Source organism: Leuciscus leuciscus, assembly GCF_965113295.1.
Source record: "Leuciscus leuciscus genome assembly, chromosome: 2".
NCBI lineage: Eukaryota > Metazoa > Chordata > Actinopteri > Cypriniformes > Leuciscidae > Leuciscus > Leuciscus leuciscus.
In genome coordinates, this window is record NC_138726.1 from 42,244,166 (window position 1) to 42,270,080 (window position 25,915).

The 25,915-nt window shown below is 37.5% G+C and overlaps 1 protein-coding gene across 1 annotated transcript in view; it reads right to left on the reverse strand.

The window, feature by feature from the left end:
* Positions 1–25,915, reverse strand: part of dok4 (docking protein 4) — a 42,019-nt gene continuing 16,104 nt past the window's right edge. Inside the window, exons 2-9 of the mRNA XM_082150336.1 lie at positions 15,544–15,839; positions 6,964–7,071; positions 6,381–6,495; positions 6,019–6,138; positions 4,771–4,960; positions 4,187–4,325; positions 3,195–3,312; positions 1–2,735 (exon numbers count right to left, since the gene is read on the reverse strand). Of these exons, the coding sequence (XP_082006462.1) occupies positions 2,593–2,735; positions 3,195–3,312; positions 4,187–4,325; positions 4,771–4,960; positions 6,019–6,138; positions 6,381–6,495; positions 6,964–7,071; positions 15,544–15,609 (999 nt within the window). The 5' untranslated portion in view covers positions 15,610–15,839 and the 3' untranslated portion in view covers positions 1–2,592. The remainder of the gene's footprint in view (positions 2,736–3,194; positions 3,313–4,186; positions 4,326–4,770; positions 4,961–6,018; positions 6,139–6,380; positions 6,496–6,963; positions 7,072–15,543; positions 15,840–25,915) is intronic.

The window sequence follows — 25,915 nt, forward strand, 5'->3', positions numbered from 1 at the left end:
TTTTATAAAACTTTGTTTTATTGAAAAAAGAAAAACCCTGCAAAATATTTTACCAGAAATTATACAGAACACACGTCATTTAGCAATTAAAACTCATGCAAAGGATTCCTACTCATGGCAACATGCTCAGAGGTCAATCTGAACTGGTGAAGAACTGGCAAAGCCTCCAAAACAGCATGTTTATCACTCTTCTCGTTCACAGGTCTTTTACAAATACAGAGTACTGCAATTTAAGTTTAGTATAACAACTCTTTAGCACTTTTTCCCACACGATTTCATGTACAGCCTTCATCTTTAGTATTTCCTAATGGTTTACGTGTCTTACACTCATTTCGCATGTCAGCATTAACTTTCTCATTAATGCTTCTGTCTTGCAAAGGGATGGAAATGATACTCCGATAATTCAAACAGATTGTTCTGTTAAGCACAATGTCAATGCATGATACTTTCAAGTCAAGAATCTCTCCAGGGACCCATTGGCTGTTTATGTACCAATATATAACTCATTTCAGGGTGATTACATGAATGTTGAATTATTATATCTCCTGCAAACAAATGAGGTAAATAGGGAAGAATAATAAATCATAAAGGTGTGTGTATTACTGGTGTGCGCTATTATTTGGTGTCATTTTTAATGGATAGCACTGTAAAGCAATTAATAAGAACAACTGCAAAACAGGGACATACAGGGAAACATTTCTACAATTCAAACACTACCTCTCAAAAGTTTGGGGTAGGTAAGATTTTTGTTTTTTGAAAGAATTTTACTTATGCTCACCAAAGCTGTATTTATTTGATTTGACTGATAATTAGACATGGCAAATAGAACTAAAGTTCAAATAAAAGGTGCTTATCTTCAAAGGGCTGTGTCACTGTTGAAATATATACCGGTACTGATAAAAACAAACCATTTTCACACTTTTTTCCAACTGTTTGCAAGGGCACCTGATAAAATCCACTTTCTTTTTATCATCAAAGTGTACAATCATGACAATCAGCTCAGCTAAAGCGCTTTTTAATGGTACATACATGACGTGAGTTAATAAATCCAAACACTGAATGACTATTTTTTATGTATAAAATGTATAAAGCAACAGGGAGTCAAACCTTCAGGACTGTAGCTCAATTGGAGAATACAACCGAAATAATTCGGTGTCAGATTAAATGTTTGCTCAGATCATTCACATAGACTGCACATTTGCTGTTTTATTTAGTTTTTGGCCTTTATGACCACTTGTATTTATATGGATAGTTGAGAGAGCACAGGGAATGATAGTGAAATGGCCAGAACAGCATGCTGGTGTTCCCACCACGCTGCTTAAAAAAACAGAAAGACTTCCTTGGTCAACCAGCTTCACCATGCTGGTCGATCCGCTTGATCAAACTCCAGTTTGATTAGCAACCCAGCTCATTATGAACGTGTGCTAACTGATAATCCACAACTCTTACATTGAGAATTACAGCATGAGAATTATAGTACCTTTCACCAATTTCACGGAAATGACTGGAAATAGTTGACAAGCATGGAAGCATGCCTTGTGTGAGGCCTACCACCTTGTGTTGAAGATCTCAGTTCTAGTATAAACCCTTTTACATACAGAACTGCTGAGCTGCTAAAGCAAACCTACTACTACACACAGCAACTTGTCTTGTGCTTTGTTGGTAAACTTCAATAAATAAATAAATAATTCATTCGACCACCTCAGCGGGGTATATTCATAACCTTTGTTTCCCTCTGTACTTGGATCTCTGACCCTCAAGACATCTTCCAGATAAAACGGTGGCCCAGTCTCTCTGAAACGAACACAAAGTACGCGAGTGAGTACTAACCCTCACTTCAGTCCAATTGGCAGAGACAGTTTTGTACATTATAACTGTCCATTTTAGTCACTTTAAAGTAAGGGAAAAGGAGAAACAAAATGCACGACCATACAAAATGCCCCTTTCAGAAAGTGCTCCTGGTTCCTCAGAGTCTTCTGCGCTTGGGAAGTCTTACAGACATGCCAATCAAATTATGATTAAAGCATCTGATCAAAACACGCTTTGGATTACTTATACCAAAGACCAGAAGCGTTTAAGCTGAAACTCTGAAGGCCCTTCCACCGGGGTTTCTTAGTGTGTAGGGGCTTCTACAGATGTCTAAGAAACTCCTTCGTAGCTAAGCTGTTTACCTTGGGGGACATGCATAGGGTTGAAGAGCGTGCATGAGATTAGAGTTAGAATAAGAGATACTGCTGAGAAGTATTAAGAACCTACAGTATAGTCTCTACTCCCACAGAAACCCAGCATGAGTGACCATATTGCACTGTGAAGGCGACTGAGCCAGTTCCAACATTTTTTCGCATCTCCCGTGTCAGTTTTAAGGGTCTGTGGGCCCTGCTCCAATCGAAGCGCTTCAAGCTTCACAGTGCTTTTCCCTCTTTCCACAGTAAGTGCCCTCAGCGTCGCTGGCAGGCTCGGGGGGAACTGAGGCAGCATGGCAGCATGGATCCTCCCCTGCTGAGGAAAGAGCTGATGGAAAAACTTAGGGCAGAGTGCAGTGTGGAGGGAGGTCAAGAGGTGAAAAACTGGAAGGTTTCACTGCTAAGCCGCTCACTCGCTGGGGTACGTGGGGTAGTGCGTCGGGGGTTGGGGGCAGCCGTGCCCCACAGAAAGGGTCGAGTGTCGTTCTGGAGGAAGGCGTTTAGAGAAGAGGTCAGTGTCCACTCCTGGTTGGGTATCACCATAGATGTCACCTGAATGAAGATGAGAAGTGTTAACGGGACGGTCTAAATAGCACAAAAGCCATGCATGCACATGCAGCTGCTTTACACAGAGAATAAAGTGATTTCTGGATTATTACACTGCTTTTCTCTTTTCATAACACCAACCATTATAAAACAGTCATCAGATGTTATTCTAACTTAACACAAGGAACCTTTTTTTTTCTTTTCTTTTTTACCAAAGATGTTTTTGAAAGAATTCTCTTATTGATAACAGATCACTCTAAATTGTAATGTAGACATGCATTTTCTGTAAAGCTGCTTAGAAAGGATATGTATTGTGAAAAGCGTTACACAAATACATTTGAATTGAATTGTTTTTCTCGAGACATGTTCTTGGAGCGCTCTTTGCAAACAACAATCCTTCTGGCAGACTATTATGATGGCTGGTGAAACAGATACATTACACTTATGCATGCGATTCAGTCTCACCGTTTGCAGAGTCCACCCCAGCCTGAGATCCGGTGATGTGGTGCCAGAAAGCACTTCGTGGTAAGATTGCTGTCGGTGTGCAGGGGTAGGACGTCCCCTCTGAACCCTTAGATAAAAGCTGGGGACAGATGTGAGAGGAGAGAAGAGAAAGAATTTCAATTAGGTTGATTATAACACAAAATTATAGCATTAGTTCTGATGTTTTGAAAGTTCTATAACAGGAAGAAACTGTGTGTGTGTGTGTATGGGCATATAACTACAGTGGTGTCTGAAACCTCTAGTGATGATGCTTTTATTTAGCTAGCGTAAACAGTCATTACAAATTACTCTACCGTTCAAAGGTTTATTTTTTATTCAACAAAAATGTCAGTAAAGACACACATTGTCACAAGTAATTTCTATTTCAAATAAATTAGGTTCTTTTGAACTTTCTATTCATCAAAGAATCCAGAAAAAAAGGGTATCAGTTTCCACAAAAATATTAAGCAGCACAATTGTTTACAACATTGATGATAATAATAAATGTTTCTTGAGCATCAAATCAGCATATTAGAATGATTTCTGAAGGATCATGTGACACTGAAGACTGGAGTAATGATGCTGAAAATTCAGCTTTGCCATCACAGTAATAAGTGACATTTTGAATTATATTCAAATTAAAAAAGTTATTTTATTTATATTTCTGTTTTTACTGTATTTTTGATCAAATAGATGAACGGTATAAATAAATATGAACAGCAGTGTATATCATTTATTTGAGACTGCTGTTTCAAAGAATGCTTTTTGTACAAAGACATTCTCAAGGTTAATGAGAAAGGTTAATGTCAAAAATAGTTTATAGTGACCTAGAAACCGTGCAGACACTTTTTTTGTTGAAATGTGTCTTGGTTTTTAAGTGTCAAAACTTTCTATTTTCCTTTTTAAATGAGATTTTCAAACTAAGATTTTTAATCTAGTCTGAGACTTTTGGACCCACTGTATGCTTTCATTACCTTGCTGTTTTTTTCCATTTCCATAAGGACCCTCTTATGCTGCTCAGCGATAGCTAGAGTGGAAGAATGAACCCTTTGGTAGATCTGCTCTCCTTCTCGTGTCTGGAAAGTGTACAGGCCCTCTCCGCTGTCACACATCCTGCCACAAAATCAAACAAGATAGTAACACACAATTAAGCAATGCAAAAGTGATGTACTGCAAAGAAATATCATATACTGTACACTACACATGCTTTGTGTGTTACAGTAAAATAGCCACTAGGGGTCAGTGTTACACCAGACTCAACTTCTCTCTAAAACTCTCTCAAAGGGCATCCAGCTGGCGATGCGAATCTTCTTTTATTATTTGATCAAAGCAGTGAGAGAGATAAAGAACACCTAATCTGCCACTGAACTCCTTGCAATCCACTCATTAAATCCTTTTAGGAGGTCCACAGTTCAATGGCTCCCTCCTCTGCTTCCATGTTTCTCCTACATATACATGACCACACCAAAGTGAAGTACACATTACAAATTTCACAAGTTCCTGTGAATGGTTCTTGTTATTGGCTTTATATTTTGATGATATCTTAAACAGGTTTTACCTGCCAGCCTCGAAGGTGAAGCGTGTAGCATCCCGTCCGTAGCGCCGCAGAGAGCAAAGCGGCCAGGTTACTAGCTTGGTGCGAGGGTTGTGAATATCCCACAGGTAGATGTTTTCATGCGTGATCTGCATCATACACTCTCCGTAGATGTCAAGATTAGGGCAGGGTAACAGGAACACGTTGAAGCGCTCTGTAAGAAAAAACAATGAGAGACTGATAGTCAAGAAGGTTAATAGTTTGGTTCCTATGCTGTAAATTGTTTTTGTAATTCTTACTGAAAAAAAGAAAACCGAAAAAGCTATATTAAGAACCTGTTAACTGGTTATGTGTAAGTTACCTTACCATATATGGTTAAAGAAAACTGGAAATGGTTTAATATTGCATTATATTTTACTGTAAACTGTAATTTTTTGGTTTTTGCAGGTACAAAATTATGAATTACCGTACAATTCATGATGGAAAACAGTAGACATTCCCAGAAGTCCTTGACACCACATACGAGTATAATCTAGTTTCTAGTTAATAATCAAGTTTCTTCAGATTTTTGTTATCAGAAATATACATTAGATTGACCAAAGATTGCACTTTAAATAAACCCAAAACAAATTAAATCGCATGTTGAACTACTACAGAGACTTCAAAGCCAGCGGCAAATGTCAAAAGGACTTCCAGAGATCAGGCTGTTCTCATGAGTGCTGACTGCAGTGCCCGGTGCTCGCGCCCGGACCTCACAACTCCGAAAACCTCAAATTGGCACCATCTTTATCAATAAACCACATATTTGAGGATTAAACAACAACATTCTCACCTGAAAAGCTCTTAAAACCCCAATCCGTGACTAAACAATAGTAGTATTTCAAAGAATTACTGTGGCTTTTTTTCCTCCGTCATTGCCGCTCGCTGAGAGAAACGCTGCCTGTCTAGACCGCAGTAATGACAAATGATGAACAGTCCCATTGCTTATACTGGTGATATATCAGCACTCCTGGAAGACTTCTTAGCCAATCAGATTCAAGGACCAGAACTAACTGTTGTATATTGAAATATATTGTTTCAAGTAGTAAAATACACAGGCATCAATATGCCATCAATACCGTAAATTTAACAGGATACTTTTTGACAGTGTAGATTAAACTAAGTGCCTCCATGTTGTCACTTACGGCCATATTGGATTCCTGTAGCAAAAAAGCTACATGGATCCAGCTAGGTAAACAATAGTACAAATGGCAAATGGTTTTAGTCTCTTACCTGTGTGTTCACACTGAACTCCAGCAGCGAGGAGGTCTGGTTCTCCAAGACTGATGTCATTAAGACGTGTCCCCAGGCACTCAATAGACAAGGTTTTAAACCACTCTTCAGCCTCCAGCTCTGGGAGAAGAGAAAGATTCAATGATGTCAATGAATGAATATGTTCTTTAAATGAATATGTTCTATGAATAAAACATACACTCAGAGATGCAGTATGTCAATGTGCCTGAGAGCAGCACATCATCAGACTGTATAGACTGCTAATGCCATGTTAATGTCAAGAATGAGAGCTTCTTTAAGTGAAGCATCATCATCATCAGCTGCTGCAGCAGCACAACAAGCCTTAGTTGAAGATGATGTACCTGATTCACAGGTGAAGGTTCGAGAGGTGTCGTCTGTAAAGACGATGGCCACAGCTTGCCGCTTCGTGTCACGAGGCAATCTTGTGATGTTCTTCACATTACTAATCTCTGTCACCTGTGTGAACATAGAAAAGGCAACCGATGCAAACTGAGAAGTACTGACAGAGCCTAGTTATTCAGACAAACTTCATTCGCATCATTTGGAAAGGCACTTGCGGTCTCTTAATCATCTAATTTATCTTTCACGGTCTATAGCGGGTTGTGGGAGCAGCAGAGTGCAGTGAAGAAAGGCAAATGAGACCGATAAACACACAGAAACCGGAGGACCGTGAGTCAGCAAAGTTAGAGCAATTCGTGAGAGTGTTTGAGTATAGATACTTTTATTCAAAAATGTATGTTTACACAGCACCCGTCTCGTAATCTTGCCAGCCAGCCCTCGCAGTATGAATGCGCTCTATGTGGAGAAGTATAATTGGAGAACTAAAGTGACACTTGAATGTTTTCCTCGAATCTTTTATATGACCCGTGACATTTTCACAGCTTAGATTAGACCTTAACTGAACTGTTGCAGTGAGAGGTGTACCTTAGGACAGGCTCTGATGTAGGCTGACTTCTCATCAGGGTATTTTTCCAGTCTACGAGGTCCTTTACTGGACGACTTCTTAAACACCAGCCAGCAGCGCCGATAGATCTGAAACACGCATGCACATCACCACATGAGGTCCGAAAATAACACTCACGACACCATGTGCTAAAGGCAAGAAATTGGCCTTGGTGAGTAAATCAATGATTTCAGTGTTAAGGAACTTTTCAAATAAAAATGCAGCATGGTATAAAATATATACTGATATTTTGACTGATACTAATACGCCAATAATTTTTAATGCAGAGAATCAATAAATGACCAATGTTAAAAATCTTCACTACTTCGTTTTGTAAGATTACAGGATTATTAAATAAGTGCTCTTAAAGATTAACTCTCAGAGTGTTATAAATGCAATCTAATTGTAAAAATATTGTAAAATATCACTATTGACTGATACAGATACACTTTTTTTCAAAAGTTCTGGGTCGGTAAGATTTTTTAATGTCTCCTATACTCACCAAGGTAGCATTTATTTGATCAAAACAATAACATAAAAAACACAATAGAATAAAAAAAAAATAACATTGTGAAATATTTTCAGCATCATTTCTCCAGTCTTAAGTGTCACATGATCATTCAGAAATCATTCTAATATGCTGATTTGATGCTCAAGAATAATTTCTAATTATTTTAAACTGAAAACAGCTGTGCTGCTTAAACTTTGATAAATGTTTTTCAGGATTCTTTGATGAATAGAAAGTTCAAAAGCCATGACATAGAAATCTTTAGCAATTTACATTATAAATGTTTTACTGTCAATTTTGATTAATTTAATGCCACCTTGCAAATAAAAGTATTAAAACATCTCCAAAAAATCTCTAAAACAAACATTTGAGCACTGAAAATCACAATGGGATTTGTCATTTTTTGTGTCAGGTGGTTATAATCCGTTACATTTATATAGCGCTTTTTCTGAGACCTCAAAGTGCTTTACATAGAAGGGGGGAATCTCCTCAACCACCACCAATGTGCAGCATCCACTTGGATGATGCGACGGCAGCCATACTGCGCCAGAACGCCCACCACACACCAGCTTACTGGTGGAGAGGAGACAGAGCGATGAAGCCAATCAGTATATGAGGATGATTAGGAGGCCATGATAGACAGAGGCCAAGGGGCAAATTTGGCCAGGATGCCGGGGTTATACCCCTACTCTTTTTCGATGGACATCCTGGGATTTTTAATGACCTCAGAGAGTCAGGACCTCGGTTTAACGTCTCATCCGAAGGATGGTGCTCTTTTGACAGTATAGTGTCCCCATTACTATACCGGGGCATTAGGACCCACACAGACCACAGGGTGAGCGCCCCCTGCTGGCCTCACTAACACCTCTTCCAGCAGCAACCTGGTTTTCTCAGGAGGTCTCCCATCCAGGTACTGACTAGGCTCAACCCTGCTTAGCTTCAGTGGGCAACCAGTATTGGGCTACAGGGTGATATGGCTGGTTACACTGAGAAACTGGGTAATGTACAGTATGATGCTGCGTCTGGCACAGAGACCTGCGCTTCATTACAAATATATGGGTAAAAACAAAAGTAAAATACTGGCTTAGAAGAACATTTCATTCCAAAGCTAAAATAAGTTATTCTGCTAGACAAATGTGTTATTTGTACAATATGAAAGCTCCTAATTAAACCCACACCAGTTGTGATCTGTCTTTTTCTTTTGTAAACACTCTCTCTCCCTCGATCGACCTCCTGCCATAAAAGCTATTTTCTGTTTATACCTCCGATGTCCTTCAATGACAAATCCTACAGTTGCCACGGTAACCCCAGTCCATTTAGGCAAGTGCTTCAGCTATCCCAAGGCCAGTTCCGCTCTCTATCGTCATCACGTACACCCATCTCCATCTTACTGCAATCTACTGGAAATTGATCCTGAGCAATATTATTTCTTTATCATCTATTCAACAAGCATTACAATCCTTTGTCAAATCAGCCTGATGTACCGAATTGGCTTTCTGAGAAACAGCAGTTCAGCTTTATACATTTTCCTTTGTGTTTTAAGCGTCGGAAGATGACAAGAACGGCAAGAGAGAAACTATAACATTTTAATTGAATTGAGTTAACCAGGAAAAATTGTATTCTTTACGGGGGAATTATTATTTTTTTGCCTCAGTAACCCTTAAAAGCGAATTAAAGTCAACGTGTTTAGACTCTGATCAAATCCCCTGGTGTTTAGACTGTTTTTAAATGAAGTTACATTCTGACTCACACAGTCATAAACATTGCATTAGTCATCAAGCTTGTATAATGAAAGGCCTGCATTGCCCCTCAAATACAACAGAGAGGCTTAACAACCGAGTCCACATGCTTTTAACCCTATTGTCCATTAATGAACATATCAACAGGTGATTTGGAGTCCAAATTAAAAAAATCTTACCTTAGGAAGTTTCATGCATCTTACAGCGTGTCCAACTTCCTGCCGAGATGATTAATAGAAATCTGAACTGAGTCGATGAGCTTTTGTTTTTGTCATCTAAGCTGCTGACCTTAATGTTATTGCCACTCGAATGCTTGAACCCATCTTATGGAAAAATGGAGAAAGTTTGCTGCATGGTTTTCCATTCACAGCAGGTAAAAGATTGATCCCTTGTTTGCATCATATTGTCCCCTGAGGTTCCACTAATCCTCTGTAAACAGACTGAGCAACAGCATCAGCAGAGAGCGACCGAGTGTATGTGTGTGGGTGAGACGTGCTCTCACTGCTGCTTTACTGTTTGTATATCTGTCCGCACAACAATTATACACAGACGTAGAGGCACAGCCTATACACACACAAACCAAAACAAAAAGGTATCATGGTAACGTGTAAAAATGACTACAATTAACTTGGTATTATAGCCACCACTGTCAGCAAAAAGAAATTGAAATTAATGAAAGTAGACAGAAGTTTTTGATACTGTTTGAATGAGATCCTACACTACTGTTCAAAAGTTAGTATGAATTGTTTTTGAAGGAATTAATACTTTTATTTAGCAAGGATGTGTTAAATTGATGAATAGGAAGTTCAAAAGAACAGCATTTTTTGAGAATGAAATCTTTTGCAACATTATAAATGTCTTTACTGTCACTTCTGAGCAAAGTATCCTAAAACAAACATTGTATCATGGTTTCCACAAAAGTATTAAGCAGCACCACTGTTTTCAGCATTGATAATAATAAGAAATGTTTCTTGAGCAGCAAATCCGCATTTTAGAATGATTTCTGAACGATTACTGAAGACTGGAGTAATGATGCTGAAAATTCAGCTTCGTCATCACAAGAATAAATTTGATTTTTAAATATATGAAAATAGAACGTTTAAATTGTAGTATTTCACAATATTATTGTTTGTACTGTATTTTTGATCAAATATATGGAGAGCTTAAAAGGTGCTGTATGTAAGAAATGTATTTCAATTAATCATAAAATGGCCCTGATATGTCACTAGACATTAAGAAATCATGTTCATTTCAAATACTTATATCACTAACAACAGTAGTCCGGCCAGGGTATTGTCATTTAAAAAGTGAAGTTGCAGCCCTCAACTGATGTTGATGTTGTCATGTTTTGTTTTGGCCTGAAGCTCCACCCTCCGGCTATCTACCAATCACGAAGTCAGTAGTGTTTCAGCATCCGGGTTGCCAGCTCTGCTCTAGTTACCGCAGCTGCAGCTACAAACTTGTCGGATAAAAAATGCCAGCCTATCTGGCAACCTCGAGTCAGGGGGGAGGGGGAGGGGATACACCGCTCTACAGTAATTTGAAAGTGATTGCAGTACCAGTTTTGGCCACAATCTTACATTTGGCTCCTTTAACAGACTTCTTTCAAAAACATTAAAAACTTTTGAACGGCAGCAGTTTTTAGGACTCCACTTGTTTGCGTTTGCTGCACGCAATTGCAATTCCAATTCCAACCCTGCTTTGTTTTTTGATTGTTTTTTTTTTAAATCCATTTTTCCAGAGCAAACATTAATGAAGTGGCCAAACTGTGTCTGAAATTTCAGATAATTGATATTAATGTATTGCTTTTAGCTGCTGTATGCAAGCAATGATCTCACTCGCAATTATACCACAGTACTGAATATTGGCAAGGCTAGAACAACGGCGTGATTTTGAATGTTATTTTGCTCAATTACTATATGGCTTACAGCATAATTGAGCTTCTTCCTTATTTTTTGGAAGAAACCATGGTAACCAAGCTAATTTTGTTTCAGGGTCAGTCTTCTCACACCGTGAATGTGTATTAACATGCACAGTTATCTTTATATTGTCTTGCTTTAACCCTTAAACCTCTACATGGAGGATAACTTGTCATGGCAGTCAACGCAAATGTGTTAAAAACATGGGGGAATAATGCATGGAGGAATACACAGGTCAGTATAAGAGAAGAGGCAGGAGAAATAGAATGAAGGACGCAATAACAGCGTATGGAGGCAGAGGGAGAGTTAACAATTTAAACTGAAACAGTGAAAGGCTTATTTATTGGAAGGAAGAAGCAGAGATAAAACAGAGGCAGAATGTGCCAACATTTCATAGGATAATAATGACTAATGAGGCTGTTTGCCCTTGGTATGAATCCATTTATGCATTTTTGTCAGCTGTTCATCTCTCATCTGCTCTTCCTCTGAGATCTGACAAAACTCAGCTTGGCATCCTAGGATAGTCAAAGCAATAATGACACTATTTTAACAACAGTTGCTGCTACGCTTAAAGCTAAAATTAAACCACTTCCTCTCAGGCAAGACTAAATTTAAAATGGCTGTGTCCATTGAAACCTGTTAGGGATTTTCTGAAACTATCCTAAAATTCAGGTCCTGCCTGTCTGTCTGTCACAGTAGCTTCAGATCTGGGCTTTTTCCCTCAGAGGTGGATAACAAAAAAGAGGGCTAAGCGCGGTATTACAATGTATGTCCATTTGATTTTTGGTCTTTGTCACATGCATCGACCAACACCCTCTCCCATCTAATGTCTGGGGTTGTTTCATAATTGTGATGCCTGGTATTGGCCCGTTTACGATTGCAAATGCACTCAAAAGAGCTGGCAGTGGCTGAGGAGCAATTAGGGTAATTCCAGCATGGCAGTGAGGCCGGCGATCCTGGGCTGCCGATACCCGAGCAGAATGCTAAACAGAGCTCTGATTAGTCTGATTGGGGTTCTTGGTCCCTAAGTGGGCCGCAGAGATAGACAGTGAAAAAAGGAGGGAGAGATAGAGAGGTATGTAGTCTGGCTAATTAGCATCCCTAGAGGTGCACAGGGAGTTTGGCGAGGGAGGTGAAGAAGAACGTAAAGCGGAAGGGAGGGGGAAGGGATATGGAGACAGTGGTCTGGAACGGTGTGATGAAAAGCTGATGAGACTCACCCAGCTGCTTTATGGCAACATGTAAAGCGACTAAGGTGTACATTTCATTCAAGGTATACATTTCAAACAGTGAACATTTTTAAATTATTAAACGTATATGTACTTAATTTAGTAAATTATTTAGCTCTTATGCTGCCCAAGGCTGCATTCATTTAATAAAAAATTAAATAAAAAAACCCAGTAATATTGTGAAATATATTATTACAATTTAAAATATGATATATTTTAGAATGTAATTTATTCCTGTGATCAAAGCTGAATTTTTTGGCATTATTACATCAGTCTTCAGTGTCACATGATCCTTCATAAATCATTCTAATATACGGATTTGGTGCTCAAGAAACATTTCTTATTATTACCAATGTTAAAAACAGTAGTCTGCTTAATTTTTTTTGTGTGTGTGGAAATTATACAAAACTATAAATATACAAAAATTTCAATTGTCTTTACAAAATTTATTTTCAGTCCTCTGGTGATGTTCTCATTAACTATAATATCATCAATGATGGTTATTACATTTTACCACACCATACCACCAAGACTGTAAATAACTTTTTTATTTATTGAAATACTGTATGACTTACAATGCATGCACTGTAAAAATGATATGATCAATAAGTTGACAACATGTTTTTACATTGCTTTAACTCATCCAAATAAGTTAAGCAATTTAAAACTTTTTTAAAAATAATTTATAAGAGATTCAACTCATTTTTTAAACTCAGTGTAATGTAAAATAAGTTGAAATGAATTAAACATCCAAGTAGATTGTACATAAAAATGTAAGGCAGCAACTTTTTTTTACAGTGTGTGCATGTGTTCACTAATGCATGTGTTTACAGAATCCAGAAGCATCAGTCGGTAAGTTCCAGGTCTTGCAGAAAGTTACAACCAAAGTCAAATATGAATAAGAAAACAATCGCTAAACAATCCTCTTCTTTAACAAACACGGTAATGACTAAATAAACCTGGGTGGTCAAAGCCTTACAAAATATTTACCAACCGCATTCAATACAACTCTCAGACGGACAATATGATGAAAATGCTGTAATGTGGAAGATTTTTGCCAATGAAATTGGATTAGAACACAATCTTTCCTACAATCTGTGGAGGCTAGTTCCTCTACAGCCAGAAAAAAGTGTGTGTGAGAGAGAGAGAGAGAGAGAGAAAGAAAGAGAGAGAGAGAGAGCGGGCTTTGTCACAGCTCAGACACAAATGCAAATGCCGCCACACACTCACTGCTGCTGCCAAATCAGAGCAGAGGCAGCAGCATGGATGTAAATAGTATTAGCTGCGCATAAGCGGGGATTTACGATATTGTGCTTGCATTACGTGCACTAGCATAATATTAAATAGACGAAGGAAATTGACTTACAATTAGGGAAGCCGTTTGTTAAACAATGATGGAGGAACGGTGCCCGTTTTGAGTTTGCACAGCACAGGAAAGCAAAAAGGAGAGACAAAGAAAAGCATAGATGCAGATACAAGATGTTTCTGTGTGCAAAAGGAACAAGAAAGAGAAATAAAAGAGAGAATGTAGGGAGAGGAGAAATAAAGGGTACCAAAAAAAAAAAACAGAGAGAAGGAAATGGTAAAATATAAACTCCTCTCTTAGATTATTTAGCTCTGCGTTCCCCAGGGGGACCATGTGTCACAACCCCACTGCTGCCACGATAACCACAATCCTGCTGACTATATAATCCAGCCATCGACCTGTGCATGAGCTCGAGAGGCACTCAGAAAGTCACTAGACATGGTAGTGCTGGAACTTCTTAGACATTCTGAAACTTCAATGCGGTTCATCCAGATTGATTTCAGCAGTGAAATAGTTTTAAAACATATGCTTGTAATCATAAAAGCATATGCAGAGCAGGAAAACTCGTAATGGAAAGTGATTGTAATGCAAATAAAGCAAGAGACAAACACAATGAAATACTAATGAAAAATGACAAGTAAAATGACAAAAAGAAAATGAAGAAAGAATGAGATTTTTCCAGAGGCAAAAAAAAAAAAAAAAAAAAACTTATGTAAGTGTAACTAACTGGGACAGCAGAGGAGATGCTCTCAGACCCTGTGAGGCTGAAGCTCCTGTCAGCGGAAGATTGTAAAGCTGTAATGAGGTCTCCGGGCCAGAGATGAAGTTAAGTTAGTAGTATGAATGTAGTCCCCCTACGTCCTGCAGCATTATTGGTTCACAAAGCCTATTCCAAGGGAATCATTTGCTCAATCTCTTCAAAAACATACAATTACCCAGTAAAATGATTTTGTGTAAGACGTCTAGTCTGATCTGGATGAAATGATAAACAATACTTGGACATTTTGATGCCACATACAGCAATGCTTTCATTACCTTGCCTATCACACACCATTAAAGCAAATGCTGACCAACACAAAATGATATATGATGTTTGGCTCCAGCACAATTATTAACGGAAATTAAAACAAACACAGGAATATATTATATACACACATATACATACATATATATATATATATATATATATATATATATATATATATATATATATATATATATATATATATATATATATATATATATATATATATATATATATATATATACATACATACATACATACATATATATATATATATATATATATATATATATATATATATATATATATAAATCTATCTAAAAATAAAATTAAAATAACATCATGATTGTGAAAAACTTAAACTAAAATACATTTTTGTACATGGCATAATAATACGTTATAATAAGATAATAATAAGCTAATTCACTAAATGCTACTGGACAGCAATAGGGACTGGGCTGAGAAATGTTATACCATTGGTATAATGGTGTAGCGTTGGTATAACAACAATTTTTGTGAATAAAACAAACAGATTATTGGAGAACATTTTTCAACAAAATATTATATCAGTCTTTCAGCTTCAAAATTTCATGTTTAATTCAATGTACTACTTTGTATTACTTTCTTTGTATTGAAATTGTTTCAAAGAAAATCCTTCACCAAACACCAAACTAAAATGATTATTAAAACTAAAACAAGAAAACTCTGGAATAAATAAATAAAAATAATTAATAGAACATAAATAAATAAAATAGAATTTTACCTGAAAAGACAAGTTACATTTTTTTAATAATAATTAAGATCATGTGCACTAAAAGCTATAAATTACTACTCACCCCCAGTTTCCTGCTCCGCATGCGGACATAGCCCTGCTTGACAATGTCATTGAAGTTGGAGGCCATCTCTGAGGAAACTGGGAAATTCTAGAATAAATAGAGGCTAGCATCCAGCCCTTCTTTTTCCCCCTTCAGCCAGTCCAACCAACTCCTTCCTTCCTTCCTTCCTTCTTTCCTTCCTTCACTTCTTCGCTTGTCTTCCAGTCTTCCTTGATCTCGTCTACTCAGCAGCTTGTGGAACTTCACATCCAAGAGATCATTAAGATCTTCTGTGTCCCCTCACTCCAGCATGATCACTAAGAGATGAAAAAAAGGGCACATATTTCATTCATTTACAAGAATGCTGAATGTTTGTGCAGACATACAAAAGATTATTCACTTGTCAGACACCTTCATTTGGGTAAAATCTGCCCACCTTTCCATATACTTTTTGACTGGAAATCTTTACTGGAAAATTCAAATGCCATTCTGGCCTAAATTAAAATGCACTCTGACTGCAAACATTATTTCCGCACTAAATAGCTCAAGCTTCATTTTGAGGATGACAAATATTAAACATATCAAAGTAGCAGACTAGAAACTGGTTAGACAATCCCTAAAGGGATATTTCACCCAAACATTAAAAAAATTCTCTGTGTTTTGTTTGCATTAAATGAAAGTACAGTTGTGGTCAGAATTATTGGCACCCCAGGTAAATATGATCAAAGATGGCCGTAAAATAAATCCGCATTGTTTATCAATTTGATCATTCCTTCAAGAAATTCACAAAAATGTAACCTTTCATTGTGAAAGAATTGAAAGTAAAAAAATAAAAATAAAATAAAAATCACATTATGAGATAAATTGTTTTTCTCCTGACGCTGTCCACAATTATTGGCACCACTAGAATTCTTTGAGTAAAATATCTCTGAAGTATATTCCCATTAATATATATATATATTTTTAGAACACCAGGGTGACTATAGCAACAAGACATTTTCTAGCTATGACTTCTTGTTTCACACGAGTATAAATATGAGGAAACCCAAAGGCCAAATTCCCTTAATCATCCGTCACAATGAGTAAAACCAAAGAATATAGTTCTGATGTGCAGCAAAAGATTGTTGAGCTTCACAAAATAGAAAGTGGCTGTAAGAAAATAGCTAAAGCATTGAAAATTCACATTTCCACCATCATTGCAATAATTAAGAAGTTCCAATCAACTAAAGATGTCACAAATCTGCCTGGAAAAGGACGTGTGTCTATATTGCCTTAATGCACGGTGAGGCGGATAGTTTGAGTAGCCAAAGACTCTCCAAGGATCATAGATGGAGAATTGCAGAAATTAGTTGAGTCTTGGGGGTCAGAAAGCATACATTTAAAAAAATAAATAATAATAATAAAACAAACCCGACATCAGCACATGATGTTTGGGAGGATTTCAAGAAAAATCCTCCTCGCTCATCCAAAAACAAACTCCAGTTGTCAGACACGACTGGAACTTCAAAAGGGAATGGATTCTATGGTCAGATGAAACTTTTTTTTTTTTAAATAGCTTTTTGGCAGCAAACACACTATGGGTTTGGTGCAAAAAGGGATAACAAGTACCCCATGCCCACGGTTAAATATACAGCTGGATCTTTAATGTTGTGGGCCTATTTTTTTTTTGCTTGTTTCCCATCTTGTTCAGATACATGGTATCATGGATTCTAGCAAATACTGACTGCTTCTGCTAGAAATCTTATAATGGGCCATGTTTGGATCTTCCATCGGGACAACGATCCAAAACAAACATCAAAATCAACAAAAATGTGCCACTGAGCACAAAATGAAGCTTCTCCCATGACCATCCTAGTCCCCTGACCTGAACCCTATAGAAAATGATTGTGCTGAACTGGGAATCTGAAGGATCTGGAGAGATTCTGTATGGAGGAATGGTCTCTGATCTCTTCTCAGGTGTTCTCCAAACTCATCAGGCATTATAGGAGAAAAAGGAGGTTGCAAAAAGTATATTTAATAAAAAGGTGCCAATAATTATGGCCAACGTGTTTTGGAGAAAAGCATTTATTTCATAATGTGACTTACCCCCTACTTTTTAATTATTTTACTTCAATAAAAGGTTAAATTTTTGTGAATTCTTTGAATGAAAGATCAAAAGGATTAACATTGCAGATTTATTTTTACAGCCATCTTTGATCATATTTAGCAGGGGTGTCAATAATTCTGACCACAACTGTAAGTGGGATGCCATGTTGTTTAGACACTATTGACTTTCACTGTACACGCAAACAGCTGAAAGATTTTTCAAAATATCATCTTTGTGTTCACCAGAAGAAACAAAGTCATACAGGTTTGGAATAACACAATAATGACAGGATTTTCATTTATGGGTGAACTGTCCCTTTAGAATATCAAATTGAGTCACATATCCAATCTTGAAAGGCTTTACAAACCCTCAATAAAAAAAACTAAACAAAGAAGAACCACTGACTTATAAGTAATAGAGGAATAGTGTGCTTAACACACAGTTTGAGATTAAAAGTTTCTAAGCATTCATAATAATCCTCTAAGCTGTAGCCCTCGGGCCAAAGAACTGGGACATGTTTGTAAGTGCAAAACTAAAAGCATCATCAGCAGGCTCTCGAACAACAGCCCAACGTGGCACACTTCCCCAGAAGAGAGTCGGAGCCGGCGCTTAAAATTCTCGACTGCAGTGGAACACAGACATTAAACTTTAACAAGGAGCTCATTAGACAGGACAGAGCCAGGCTAATCGTCGTCGGCGCTGTTGGTTTTAAAAAGTGGCTCACTCAGGGAAGGAGGGGCCATTTGCTCCAGTAGAAGATCAGTGAATCATAATGGCATTATTATATGCTCTCATGACCTAGCTTCAAAAGCCCTTGTCAGTCGAGTGAATGGAGAAATAAAGATAAAAGGGAGAACAAGAACAGTTGAAGAAGGAGATGAACGATGAAAAAAAAAAAAAAAAGGTTTTGAGAGGACCTCAATGGAACAGCATAATGAAGGCTCAAAACAAATCACAACCGCTTGAAAAATCAAGACTTAAGTGTCAGGTGAGCCTCTTCGTATAAATAGTCCAATCCCTTAGATAGAAGGAGAGTTTAAGAACATGATGCTGTTGTTTTAATGTAAATCTGTACCAGATTTACAGCAGTTTATAAGCATCAGTCACCTTTATTGCTCCAGAATACATAGGATAGGCCACTATGCTTAAATTTGAATTTACATTCAAATTCATTTTGATGGCAGTGTATTATGACTACCACTGTTCAACAGGAAGAAACAAATCAGTGTTTGGGGCAGTCAGACTTTGATTCTCAAAACCAGCAGGAAAAAGTAGGTGGGGGAATGAATGAACAGCGCTCTCTTCCATCCTCAATACCCACGACTGAGTTGCCCCTGAGCAAGGCACCTCCGGGTGTGTGTGTGTTCACTACTCACTGCTGCTAATGTGTGTGCACAAACATGGATGGGTTAAATGCAGAGGACAAATTCAGAGCATGGGTTACCTTCACATCACGTCACGTAAAGTAACAATTTAACATAAGAGCTGCTAAGAGCCTTCTGCTGTATGACGAATGGGTATGTTCAACCAAGAGCAATATGCTGAATTGTTAAGTATAAGGTCATGTGCAGTAAATAGGCATGCAAAGGTTTTCAGTCTACCACAGCAAAAAGAACAAAAAACTAAATATTGGCCAAGGAAATAAACATCCAGTCGTCCGTGAGGAGCTGCCGCTTTACTTTCGTATTGTTGTTTGTTTATTTTATAATTAAAGTATTGTATTGAACATTGATCTCTCAAAAACATAAAAAATCATACTGACACCAAACTTTTGAATGGGAGTGTATACACACACACACACACACACACACACACACACACACACACACACACACACACACACACACACACACACACACACAAATATTTTAACAATATATACACATTATAAGATGCACACACAGTCATAGCCAGCGAGTAGGCAGCATTACTGTGTTTAGGGTGTTAATTCCAAGTAATCTCTTGGATGAATTTAAGGTTCAATCTTTGCCAATCACTTCTATCTTGAGATTACCAAACCAGAAATTAGCCGAGAAGCCCTGTCATTGCCTGGGCTGAAGCCTCCCTTCTCTTCTATGTTTGTCACACAGAGAAACAGTGGTGACTAGGAATCCAGGTGTGAGCAAGATTTAGAGGCAGCTAATGAACACAGACACCAGACTATCCCACCCAGCCCCCTGCAGCACTAGCGACAAACAGCTTGTTAAGACGCAGGTGACACTCAACATGGGAGGAGGAATGGAAGAAGAACATCTGTTTTCACTGTTAAGTGCAGGTATTGACAGGGAGATGAGAGCATGCAGCAGACAGACATGTCTCTGTTGAACGCCTGGCTAATGATAGCCTGCAATGCCTTGTCGCCCAAGTCTTCGTAATCCCTGAGAATTGGCCAGGTACACCATATTGTTATGGATTTAAGTCCAATTTGGTTGCTTTGTTTCACAAACACATCTTATTTTTGAGGAAGTGATGATAAATTGTGCTGTTTCAATGTTACCAAAAATGCACCTTCGATGATGAGGGTGACAATTGTACAATGACAATACAAACAATTATACAATCTCCTTTTATTATTACAAAAATAATAAGTACATTAAAGCACCACTGAATTTTGTGAACCACTCATCAATGCATGGGCAATTTCTACTTTTCAGTATATTTTCATTTCCCATCTCCCTTTATGTCTTACTACATATAAAAGTTCACAAGTTTTAAGGATGAAAATAAATGATAGTGTTATGCTATCAGTTTCCACTTATCTTTAATCTTGATAAACAGCAATCTTGAGAGTGGCAAACAATAATGAGAGATGGGAGAAATTACAGTGCAATTTCTGGTCATATTTCTATTAGCAAGGGATAAAGCTTTTCAAGACGGAGTACTACGATACTTGCATAACACTATTGCTTTACAGCTGATTAGGACAAAGCGTCAAGCAATAAAAGTTATCTCTTCCATGTAAATCTGATTTTTGTCACCCAGCCACGGAAAGCGACAGGAAATTTTGTCCGTCACTTGGTTTCCATTTTTGCTTCTTCTGACAGGAAAATTGCCATCGGTTCAAAATCTGTTCTATGTAGAGTAATATTTAACATCAAATGTGTTCTAATTGCCTGTGATCATTTAGTGCAATATTTTAAATTTTTTAAATGCAAACAGACATATTACTTTAAAATCTGAAAGATTGTAGAAACTAATATGGTTAGATACAGTGTTGACCGTACCACTGCCCAATAATATGAATACTAGGCTTTATATTTATATTATTCTCTCAACTTTTAAGGAGTTTTTTTTTTAAGGTCATTTATTTTTTCAAAACCTCATGCCTTAATGCCCTGGGTTGCCCAATATACACATTTGACTAGAGAAAGGCATTGCATAAGGGGTGGTGGGTGCTTAATTTCAAGGTTGTGGTCAGAGTTGGCAAAACTCCCCTAGGAGGATTAAAGAAGAAAAGAAAGTGAACAGGAGGGGTAGAGGAGGTGCACTGATTGTCAGTTTAGATGAACCCTCACAGTTGGAGTCTATCAGAAGAATAAGTGAACTGAAAATTGAACGTGTTTGCTGTGACTCATACAGACGAGGAGGCCAGTAGCTACAGTGGACAGTGTGCTTGAGTGAGAGAGAGAGACAGAGAGAGAGACGAAGCAGCAGAAAGGTCGGTCATTGGTTGCAGTTTTGTGTATTTCAGGGGTCACTTATATTGGCCAGAGACTACATTTAAGAGGTAAAATGGCACACACACACACACACACACACACACACACACTCAGAGAACAAAGCCATCCGAGCAATGATCCATTTTTCTTGTTGTTCAACAAATTTTCACTGGCGAACTCTGGTCATTTCAATTGGAAAACACGTGGTTGGGTATTTCGTGTGAGGAGGGAGAAAGATTTCCTCACGCAGATTTCACAATGGGTTTGTAGATTTGCCGTTTACCAACAGAAAGCTGCTTGGGTTAAAAAAGGTGACTTCACTGAAGTATTGACTTCGATATGTATTTAAAAAATTTCACCGAATTTTTCACTAGTGTGACTTTACCTTAAAGCAGGGGTGTTTCAGCCAAGGAGGCAGTCCCTGCATAAATAAATAAATAAGTAACGAGAACAATAATTGTCAGTACTAAAATAAAAACAAAACATAGCTCATATAGTGTGTAAAGTGACATTTTTATCAAGTAACACTGTCCAGTGGCCACATTAGCAGATAAAGTTTCATAGGAAGGCAGCGTCTCTTTTACCTCCCTTGAGAACATTGCGGTTTCACAGAGGTCACGTGGCATGAATGTGATGGGGGAAAGTGCAGATGAAAAGTCATGGTTAAAAAAAATATCAAATGAATCTGCAACATGGATTTATACAGAAGAAAAAACAGAAAAAAACCCCCACAGACGGGCTTCCACACGCCACTAGTCTAAAACAAAACTTGTTATTCTTTAACCTTTTGTCCTCCTAGTCTATCATGCCATCTCAATATCCCTTCCCGATAGGAAGACATCCCATTCTCATAAGGTTTCAGTGAAGACATACATTATCTGAAAAGCATTAAGTGAGTGAGAACGGTTGTTGGAAAGCCCAATAGGACACGCTGTTACTTTTCTGCTTCCTGAGGGGTGACAGCTGTGCAGAACACCTAGGGTAACCAGCAGCTGACACGCAACGCAATACAGGAATAGAGAAAAGAGAGCGGTTGAAGAGAGCAAATGGATGCAAACCACATACCGTATTAAGATGTTACAAAATTTGGCACGGAAAGCCCCCTGGTTCAGTTTAATCACTCCCTGCAAGTGCATGTAAGCAATAAGATCTCTATAATCGGTTGTGTTTGGAGTCTTGATAGGCTTATAACAACAGACTCAACCTTACAGTGTCACCTCATATAAACTCCACGATATGATATTCCATCAGAATGATACTGCCATTCTTAAGTGTTTGCTGGACTGTTGTATATTGAAAAAGAATTTATCGTACTTTTATCATTCTCAAAACGGCACAATCTCTCACACTTTATAGCTTAATTAAAAATTTAAATGGTAGAGAGAATAATTGGAGAAAGAGGAATGAGAAAATGTGCCAGTGACACTTTCATTTTTGTTTTTTTGTGTTTTATCTCCATCATCAAATATTCAACAGTATAACAGAAGCAGCTCATTTAGCCTTTTTGTGGGTCTGGAAATAACAACATCATATAAATGATTTAGTGATGCAAATTGCCTAAATAAAATTCTGAATTGAGTCTACATTGCTTGTCAAAACCATTATGAGCAAGCTGTATCCCTTCCTCTGAAAACAAAATTATAGTGAAATCAATTCAGACTATAGCACAAAAGGGTCAGGCAAGACTTAATGATAGGACCAGCACTAACACAGCAAAGCAAAAGACATTGACTTTCACTGCCTATCGCTAATTAAAGAATTGATCAGGATTTAATCGAAAACACTCTTGAAAATCAAACAACATAGATTGGTGAACGCAAGCCAAGCACATAAAGGTGATAAATAACTGTGCTCACTCATTTCCCCTATTTTAATCTTTCAAGACAATATTTTAACAACACTGCTTTAGCAAATCTCAAAATAAATATCTGTTACATACTGTACATTATAAAGTTGTGATGGATAAAATCTCTCATAAAATATATACATATAATGATTGATTTTAGTTTTTAGGGTTTTATTTCCAAATGTTTCAAACAAAATAGTACAGACTTACAATATAATTAATAAATGTTATGTCACATAAACGATATATAATCACAATATAGTTATTTTTGCTTTAAATAAGGTTTTTATATCATCAAAAAAAATTATACCATTTCATAATTCTTGTCACCAATTTCAATGTTACAAAAGACGTATACTAATAATAATAATATTACAAGCAATGGGAAAACAAACTACAATAGAACAAAGAAACAGACCTATCTGAAAAACTTCAAGCACCAGAAATAAGAAATACTAGCCTAAATAAATTGTATAAAGTAATCAAATGTATATAAAAACACTGCATATTCAACTGCATGAACAGCTATTTTTATTAACTAAAATGAACAAAGTTTAATAAATACTGTTACAAATGTATTGCTCATTGTTAGTAAATTCATTAACTATAATGTTAACTAATGAACCTTATTGTAAAGTGTTACCATTTATTCTTATTAAAGTTTGACAAAAGGGATTCAGTCAAGAGCATTGAGAAATATTCTCTTTTTTGTTGTTTGATTAACATTAATGACACAAATGCCAGCAGGATTATTAGGCTACTGTCACATTAAAACCAAATACACGGATCCACTATACTGTTACAAATGCACCGTTTACGTTCACTTAAGACATAAATGATTGTGTTTACGAGGACACTTGCTAAGACTGACATTTTGACACACAAGTATGTGTATAACAGTTGAAGCCCAATTAAGGGGCAAAAAGAACTCAGTTCAGTACTACGCTCTATGAGCAGCGGCTTCATGTGCGCACGTCTCAAAGTCCTCAGAAACCATCAGCGCACGCATATTGTGAAATGAGTTCCCTTTTGCTGACTATTGCATTTCAACGGTTCAAAATCACTCGTTTTAAAAAACGCATGCAAACGATAAGCTTTCGTGACAGTGCAGCATAGCAGCATGCAATAGAGAAGATGCATGGTCCAAAATCTCTACTGGTTGACAAATTTCTACTGGTTTATCGTGTCTACCGGTATATCGCCCACCTCTACTACAGATAGTTAAATAACTGAAGAGGAAAGAAAGAGTTGGCTTTGCAACACTCCACTTTGCAACCACAATGCAAATGAAATATTAAGAAAGAAAATACATGAATAAAGAGATAATTGAAATCTCATTTGATTAAAGTTAATATTGCTTCTGCAGTATTAACTTGTATTAATATTATCTAAGAAGTCACTTACCCACATAATTGTCACAGAATATAGATCTGTTCTATTCATGTCATGCTAAGAGAAGGTCAGGAGTGAGAGAACAACACTGTTGAAAATACATTTTAACAAACTAAATTTAACAAGAGCAAAAATGAGGTAATGAGGTAAATGAGGTAAAAATGGCTGAGCGAGATAAAGAGTGGCATGGAATTCAAGAAACGTAAAAAGGGAAACTCTCTTTTGTGGAGTTTGTCATTCATTTATCGTTCAAGGGCGATGGATTTCTCTTGAAGGGACTTTTTTTTGTGTGGTTTTCGTCCACATTGTCAGCACAGTCAGAGTTACTCAGAGCCTGTGACATGACCCCTACCACCAGGTAAAGGAAAACGAGGAGAAAGAAAGAGGGAATGGGAGGGATGGGGCTGAGGGGACGACAGGACACAGTGGGGGCTCAGCTGGCTTCATGATTGGCCGATTTCATCTCCTGTGGTGCTGCAACTTATGTGCAAACCACCTCCACACCTGACTGTCTGCATGTGTGGGTCAGCTTTTGTCTGCCACAAGGATAGTAAAACCTGAAATCACCTACATTGTGGAGACTGGCCAACAGCTCCCATGAGGAAAATGGCTTAATAAATACACTAAATAATCTCTTAATGAAAATGTAAATGAAAATGGATCGAGAATATCATTAGCTCAGCATAAAAACAATAGAAGTCAATGGAAAGCCCCCACCGCAGTGCACATTCTAATGAAGTATATTAAATCCACTGCATACATATCTGCACTCGAACCCAATTTCACACTGAATTAAAGGGCTTTTATTGCTGTCTGACTACCTAAGGAGGGTGCAAGGACATGTCCCGGTCTCCCTCCATGTCTTACCATCATTCTGTCCTTTTTATACTCTTAATCCAGCTGACATATCTCACATAAAGCCCTCCATACCTCCTACGAGGCCAACGGTGTCCTTTCAGGCTCTGCCACAATGACATCCAAAATCACTCATTCAGTTAAAAGGGTAGTTGATTATGATTTCACTTTTTTAACTTTAGTTTGTGTGTAATGTTGTTGAACATAAACAACATCCGCAAAGTTAAGACGCTCAAAGTTCAATGCAAAGGGAGGTATTTTCTTTTACAGAAATTGATTTTTAAAGACTAAAACAAACGGCTGGTAGAGACAACAACAATGCTCTTCCCGGGTTGGTGACATCACAAACCCTAAAATTCAGCAGCCTTGCCCACTGTGGATCGAGCAATTAAGCGATAAACGTGCCTTTTAAGAGTGCAAAGAGTCCAGGCTGTGGAAAAACACAGTTGCATTGGATTTGCAGAGAGCCTGAAATAAAAAAAAACTATGCTGTGCCTACTATATTGGATCTCACAGGAACGACGCAACACGCTTATGTGAGAAAAAACGTTTTTG